This window comes from Centroberyx affinis, unplaced genomic scaffold, assembly GCF_046629955.1.
Source record: "Centroberyx affinis isolate AG114_WGS23_722 - 3 ecotype Tasmania unplaced genomic scaffold, CSIRO-AGI_Caff_v1 ptg001605l_1, whole genome shotgun sequence".
In the NCBI taxonomy this organism is placed as follows: Eukaryota; Metazoa; Chordata; class Actinopteri; order Beryciformes; family Berycidae; genus Centroberyx; species Centroberyx affinis.
Genome location: NW_027280049.1, coordinates 196,671 through 204,455, shown reverse-complemented (window position 1 = coordinate 204,455; position 7,785 = coordinate 196,671). Strand labels below are relative to the sequence as shown.

At 43.1% G+C, this 7,785-nt stretch overlaps 2 protein-coding genes across 2 annotated transcripts; one reads left to right on the top strand and one right to left on the bottom strand.

Annotated features, from left to right (window-relative positions):
• The first annotated feature begins 6 nt into the window (after positions 1-6).
• Positions 7-911, top strand: LOC139651199 (NADH dehydrogenase [ubiquinone] 1 beta subcomplex subunit 1). The gene is made up of 2 exons (XM_071528063.1): positions 7-146; positions 721-911. The coding sequence occupies exons 1-2, from the start codon at positions 7-9 to the stop codon at positions 755-757; spliced, it is 177 nt and encodes a 58-aa protein (XP_071384164.1). The 3' UTR covers positions 758-911.
• Positions 912-963: 52 nt separating this feature from the next.
• On the bottom strand, positions 964-7,082 carry LOC139651198 (ribosomal oxygenase 1-like). The gene is made up of 15 exons (XM_071528062.1): positions 6,950-7,082; positions 6,523-6,675; positions 6,267-6,406; positions 5,857-5,956; positions 5,649-5,762; positions 4,985-5,091; positions 4,775-4,882; positions 4,420-4,454; positions 3,773-3,951; positions 2,789-2,893; positions 2,548-2,689; positions 2,246-2,366; positions 1,612-1,711; positions 1,432-1,518; positions 964-1,215 (listed from the first exon to the last, which is right to left on the bottom strand). The coding sequence occupies exons 1-15, from the start codon at positions 7,034-7,036 to the stop codon at positions 1,156-1,158; spliced, it is 1,638 nt and encodes a 545-aa protein (XP_071384163.1). The 5' UTR covers positions 7,037-7,082; the 3' UTR covers positions 964-1,155.
• Between the last annotated feature and the right edge of the window lie 703 nt (positions 7,083-7,785).

Below are 7,785 nucleotides of genomic sequence, written 5' to 3'. Positions count from 1 at the left end.
GGAACCATGGTCAACTTTGTAGCACTTGCGCGTGAGCATTGGGTGAACATACTGGTGCCCATGGGCTTTGTGATCGGATGGTACCTTGACAAACAACAGGACCAGAAGCTGACAGCTTTCAGAAACAAGAGTGCTTTGTACAGCAGGTGAGGATAAAGGGAAAGTCTACCTACTACACACAGCAAAGTGGGTCCCCACTTAAGTTATCAGTGAATACCAGGGATCAGGTATTTTTTGATATTGTACATCCACTTACCTATGGTATGCACCAATTAGGGAATAGAGTTGCAGGTGAAAAACTGAGCTATCAGTAAATGTATTTTACAATGCATAAGATCATTCCACTTTTATATAACCCAACCAAACATGACTAAACGATACCCATTTCACCAAGTATTAAGCAGCTTATTACAGCCTCTAATGTTGTTTGCCTGCCTCATCGCTCACTATGTTTGAGTCGGAATTTGTGTAATTTCACTTTCAATCCAAAATGTGACTAGAATTTGCTATTTATTTGATCATGATACAGAGTTCATAACTTAATAACATTCTCAATCACTTACCAGGTTGGATATGACAACCTTCCCATAGGAAAAGTTCAAGATTTTATTTTTAAGCAAGAATCCATTTCCTGAATTGATTGAAGTGAAAGTCAGCTGACCCCAACGTTGGTCTGGGCGCCATGTTCCGCGGCTTTCTAACCTTCTTTCTTCTCTGTAGGGAACTGAAGCCGGGCGAGGAGATGACCTGGAAGTAGACCAACTAGCCCCTGGAATGCGTGCTGTTCAAGCTTCAACATCTGTCATGTGAATGACTGCCGGGTGTCCCTCAAATCAGATTATTTAAGAAGAGTCCTTTACCTCTGTTTTTGAGTTGTATCAACCAATAATAAACATGTCCCTTTCTTGTCAAAAGAATCATTTGGTGTCTTTTTTTTTTTGCATAACAAATAACCTCAATTCATTTATTTCAAAAAATTCTGGTTTATTTGTTGCTGAACAGAGAGCAAATTCATAAATGTGTTGTCCGACTATTCCAGCAGCTTATGAAGACTGGCTGAAACCAGAAATGTTTTTGCGTTTTACATCTCACTTCGTATAAAGGCAATTTGAATCCAGTCATGCAGGCAGCTGAACTATGAAACGTGTATAACCGCTACAGAGGCTCTGCGGTGTGGATAATCCCCCTCTCAAAAAGCAGCTCAGCCAAAGCAATCTGGGGGGAAAAAAAGGAAGAGAGATCTATGAGGAACAATTCAACCATTAAATTTACCAACACACAGGATCTGATATGATTATCCCTTGTGCTATTTAGAGCACCTATGCAGAAACACGGCTTGGATGTTAAAGGAAAAAGGGTGAGAGCAGGTTTGTCATTGGGATTAGCAAGTGACAAAACAGACTGTGAATATGTAGCATCATAAAAACATACCCTGTCCTCTGTTGCATCGCATGGAAAACTTCCCACTGTGACAAACTTGGGGTACGAATGGATCAGAAACTCGATGGCATCCGTATGCTGAAACAACAACAGGTATTAGGCTGCCAACATCGTTAGGGGCGACGTGCAAAAAAACACAGGAGAGATTTACATGGATCTCCTAATCCCTACCTCGGTTTTTATTTCAAAACTCTTGAGCTCCTCTTTGTGGTAAACTCTGGAGTTGTCTGTGGTGTAGTAGAGATTAACCGTCTCTCCGTCGCTGCATAACCTGGCCAGACCGAGAGAAAACTGACACTTCAGACATTTTCTGCTTTCATTTAAGATGGGTCATTAAAGCAGCAAAGAATAGGATACAGATAATACAACAAATAGAACATATTGAAGATGAAAGATGCATCTTTGCCATGCTAATACAGACTTCCTTTTGGCTTGACATGAAAGAAAAATAAGGATCCGGATTCATACCCATGGTATTTTCAGTACATGGTATTTTGTGCTCAAGGGTGTGGTCACAGCTACCATTCATTTTCTTTGGTCCGAACCATAGTGGAAAAGTAGCTCGTTTAGGTTTACAAGCAATTACAAGGGAACCAGGGCTTGTAAACAAAAGCCACGTGGACTCACAAGTTGCTCGTTTACTGGACAGAGTTTGGGTAACCTGTCATCCTGCAAGATGAGAGATTTTGGCAGTAGAGAGAGTCAAACCAAATCTGATTCCAGTCCCTGTAACTTAGCGAGCATCTACGCTCTTCGCCATAATTTACCCTCTCGCGCCGCTAGATGCAATAGAGAGCTGTATTACCTGGCACACCCGGCACGAAGCAGTCGGACCCGGGTCTGGCTGTTGACGTGTGCGCCTACATCCAAAACTTTCCCACGATCCCACCTGGCGGGCGCTCCCTGCACACTGCTGTGGAGCTCCTCTGTGGGAGATAGCATGATTAAGTCACATAGACATAAGCACTGACAAGAAAGCATGTGGATATTATACCACCATTGCATGAATTCAGACGTTTTTCAGTTATACTATCATTTTCTACATTGCAGTTTTACATTCTGAACTGAAAGTGAGGTTTCTCCAACACTGATCTATGCGTCATTTACCTGGAGTGAGCATGGGAGGCAGGCAGTCGTGGAGGAAGTCCCTGGCCTTCTGATCCACGGCAGCATCCACCGGAGCGTAACTTGTCAGCTTCGTCATCAGGCTCTCCACCCGAGATAGGAACTTCGCCCTGCGTGGGTCGTCCTGCACAACCACAGCTTCTGTCAGTACTGGGTAACGGGTGAGAACACAAGGCGGGTGATGGTCGTCGGAAGAAAAAACAACTTCAGTGTAGTAATTTACCTTGTCAGAGTTCTGTACTCCCATGTATGTCAGGTACTCCAGGGGCAGGCCTTGCCTGAACTCTACATCCTCCTCCATCGCTATTTCCAAAGCTGCTGGAACCACCTGAAAAACACAACAAGAGGCTGTCAGCAGTAGAAATCTGAAACATATTTGGTAAATATAGCCCAACTAGTTATTCCTGAAAGGTCCTGGGGTCGAGATAGTTAGGTTAAGGTGTGCAGAACTGTGTTACTGTTTTGTTGGTCTTGTTTTCATTGGTTTATTGCACTATTATGATCCCTTATGTTTACTTAATTTATGTTTTCATAGCCACATTGGAATACTGAACTCCTGCACTCATTACAACTATCTACTACTGACAGTATTTCACAATTGTAGTTAAATTACATTTGTAGTTTTACTGCATTAGTGCAAGCCCATCTTGATGGATATCTATAACATATAAAACCCTTAGTTGTTAATTACACATTAAACTATTATGTGTGGTATCAGCCCATGGTCGACAGATGCTGATCATTAACATTTTATTTACTTAATTAATTTAACTCCGCTACAAAACCTTTATTGGTTGAGCCATGCCCTCCTCACAATAGACTAAATGTGTGACTAAATATGTAAATATACATAATGCATTTGTACAGTCTACTGCGTTACTGTATCTCTTGCAGGTGGCATCCAGTATGTCTCTGCACCATGTGTTTCAATAAGTACTTTATGAGCTGTAATTAAAGTGGTAATTTTGTCTCCATCTTTGTTGCTAAGTGTTCATGGCTGTGGTGTTTCTGCACTGCACTTCCCACAGATCACCTGTCAGTCAAACAGTGTGGGCGGGACTGTGACGTCTTTTTTCCTTGGATTTTCTGTTGATGAAGAGTTTCTTTTCTTTGTCTGTTCAGCCATGGTGGCTATCGCTGCTCATGCAACCTACCCAGATCTCTTCTAACTGTCAATTTCTACACACTGAAAATCAAACAGGATGACCTTCAGCAGCAGGTCTCCCCAGCTGTTCTTCTGGTAGGAGGAGACGGTGACGTGCAGGGAGTGCGCGTCAGGGAGGCAGTCGCCCTGGTGGATGAATCCCCGGGGGAAGTAGAGGAGGTCCCCGGCCTCCAGCACCACGTCCAGGATGGGCTTCCCGATCTCCGCCTGGCTGAAGTTCGCTGGAGAGGGAATGCACAACGGCCTATGAGGAAACACAGTTGGCTGCCGCAGAAATATCATTACCACTGTGCATTGCGCTACCTCTCTCTATCTGGTAAAAATCTGGTAAAAATGATTGATCAAATGAACCCCATTCCTCCCCTTTCCACTTTCCAGATTGTTTCAGCCTACTTGGGTGCCAGATAGATGGGGTTGTCCACAGTGAGTACAACAGAGTGAGTGCCAGAAAGTTTATTCAATAACAGTATAGTATTTGAAAGTCAATCCACTATTCTTTTCAATGACTGACCACTTGCCAGACACTGAACTCCCCTGATGCAGTAAACGACACCCATCTGGTGCACCAAGCAGATTTAAAGCAAACAGCAATAATTATTTGCAACCACTCAAACAGATCTGTTATCAGACGAACGGCTTTCACTATTGAGAGCAAACTGTAGGCCAATATAAATTGTTTCTTTACTCACTACTTGAAAGCACAGGCAGGACCTCGTCTTCTGTCCTGAAAAGGTCGGGAAAACACAACATCTTCAGAATGCATTTCTCAGTATCCCTTCCCTTACTAATTATATTAAAACTGGTTGATATTGATGTGTATTAGGAACGGAAGGTCAAAGAAAAACAAAATAGATCAATAAAGATTAAGTATTCATCAAGTGCACCATTCCTGCCTACACTTCAACCCTGTTTCTTGTATGACTGGATTAGCCAATTAAACATAAATTATTCAAAAAAAAAAAAAAAGGTATAATCCATTAACCTTACTGTTTCTGTGCCACTCATGTAGCAATAACAAGACAGTGTGAATGCTCCTCCGCTCACCTCGGGCTGTACACCCTCCAGTGTTTCTTCCCCTCCAGCTGAACCACAAACGCCTCGATGTCGTCATAATGTGGAGCGAAGCCTTGCGTTCCAGGCGGCGTCAGATATCTGGGAAACGACAATACACATTTAATAAGAGGACTTTTTTCTTTCTTTTTTTTGACATCGTATACCAAAGTTTCCGGTGACGATTCTGTCGCCTCTACTCACACGTTGGCTCCGGCCATACTGCCGAACTGCTCCTGAAGGATGGACAGCACGTTCCACACCGTGGAGCAGAACGCCTGGGGATTCAGCATGCGGAGGGAGCAGCCGCTCTGGGAAGGGGAAGAGAGGATGAGCACTGCGTATGTTTAAGTTTGTCTATCTCAAAATTGCTCTGCAGATGTAGCGATATGACAGATCACACAATAAGTTTAGCTTGCTCTGCAGAAAATATTAAAAACACTCGACTGGTCTCCCTTACTCTTTCTCCATCTCTGCTTTCCAACTGTCTAAATAAATAATAAAAAAAATACTAAAAAAGGTGATAAATAAAAAATACTGTACTGGGCTCTGGTAGAATTGAATCATGATAGGCTAATATAGGCTAGTATCTGCATCCAAGTCACACTTCGCATTGGAATGGCCAATATTAAATACATTCCTAATGAGCATGTCTCCTATCTGCTTTTTTTAACAAAGTGCATCCAAGAATAATTTCAGTAAAGATGGAACTTTAATGATGCCAGTGGAGAAATTGGGTCTAAGCTCATGTACTCTACAGGGTCTAATTATTAGGAATGTGATTGGGACGACAAACACAAAGGATAACTGCAATGTCCCATTAGAAACGACAATATATATATGTTGAGATGAGGTACTGTGTCCTCACCTCATAGAAGTCCCACACGGTGAACGGCAGCGCCCTCCCTGGGGGGTTGTGCGTCTCTCTTTTCCCGTTGGTGTAGCTGGTGACGTCCAGGTTCACTCCGTACTGGACATCGTCCTGAGCATCAGCGACAGAAACATGAGGCTTAGCTGAGCGATACGGGACAGCAGACTCAGGCGGGATGAGTGTGTGTAATGCATGGGATTCTCACCTGTCTCAGTATGCGATCAAACTCCGCTGTGGAGAACAGGCCCTTGTAGTAGTCTGGATTCTGCCGTTTGACGAGAATGGGTTTCTTTTCCCATGTATCCCTAAGGAAGGAGGAGTAAACATTAGTCGGTGAATATTCCAATGAAAAGATGCAGGCTTAAACACAGTGAATCATTTTTGTAGATGTAATGGACTGAATCGGTTCTTATTTGTGTTTTCTCTCATTGATACAAAGTACTCATTCTACACACTGAGTGAATATTTGTGCTTCGGAGGCTAAAAATGTGACAGTTTTTTTTTTTATTTTCACATTTCTGAGAAGCAAGGAGGCAGTTTGTCTTGCTGCGGTGATCCTTAGGGGGGGAAACACTGCCAACACACACACACACACACACACACACACACACTTACCTGAAGAAGGTCTTGGCAGGAATGGGGTGGATGAGCCACTGGAACAGTTTGCTCGCTCTCTCCCTGCTGTTGTTGACTCTCGCCAGGCGGGCCAGCAAGGCATCCAGCGCCTCGCCGTCTCCGTTCACACACGCCTCCTCCTGCGTGAATGAAAAAGAGAGAGAGAGAGAGAGAAAAAAACACTCACTCACTCACTCAGTCCAAAAAGAAACCCCAGTCTGCAGCTGCCCGTTCGGAGCGGAGGCAAACTACCCACCTCTGTCACTCTCTTCCAGCTCTCCTCCCTCTGTGCAGATTTGGTGAGCTTCTTCCGCATCTTCTTCTTCTTCTCTGCCTTGGTGAAGGCTTTTGTGGGGACCTTAGTGGCTGTGACACCATTCTCCTTTCGATTTCTCTTCTTCTCTGGCACCTGAAAAACAAGCACGAGAACACTGAGACAAAGGCAATGAAGATATAGAACTACAGCCCATAAAAAGAGAGTATCCTTGCTTGAAATGCAACTAACTCAAATGCAGCTGTGCAGTCAGGTGAACACAAGTGACTTCAACATGCAGTTTGCACATAAGTAAGTAAGCTAGCATGTCTGTGCTATTTTCATACAACAGCCTCCTCCTACAGCATTAATACACGCTAACCACGGTACCACAGACCCAGAATGTACCACATTCACTATTAAAGTCTACCTGCAGGGACGGCTTCTTGGCTGGAGGAGGCAATTCAGGCGGCAACGTTTGATACAAAGCAAAAGCTGACATGTGTTTTCTCTCCATTTTCCACCGTATACGTCATCACGCCGCGACTGCTGCTGGATGTTCTTCTTGAAGCTGTGACTTCGCTCTCTACCGCCACCTACGGTACGGCTGATTTAAATCTCAGCTACTCACTGTTGAGGCCCTAAACGCATTAACGTGTAAAATGTGTTATCAACATCTGATAAATTGATTTGATAAGGGGACATTTTTTTTCACAACGCACGGCTACACGCCAAGGCACTTTCTAAACATATTTACGGCCTTTTGTAGACCTGTTAATGTGAATATGAGCACATTTTTGCACATCATGTGTATATGGTATCATTTCACATGTTTCTTCATTCTCATATTCGTTTCGTTTGTTACATAGCATCTTATATTGACATTTTAAAACATTTTTTCCACTTATTTCATACGGCACATGAAGCATACAGCGTACACACACACACACACACACACACACACACACACACACATATATATATATATATATATATATATATATATATATATATTATTGTTTTTTGTCTTTGTTTCAGTAAATTCTACTGTTGCTCACCCTTATAATCCATACTTTGGTCATACTTTCCATTCATACATTTCTACTTCACACGCGTTGAAATTGTCGGTTGCGGATGTTTATATAAGCCTCATTTGCTGTATTCTTATTCATGTTCTTTTTTTCTTTGCTGTCTCCCATTACTGCAACGACCCAGTTTCCCCACCCGTTTCATCCCCCCCCCCCCTATATAACATGTAGTACCTAT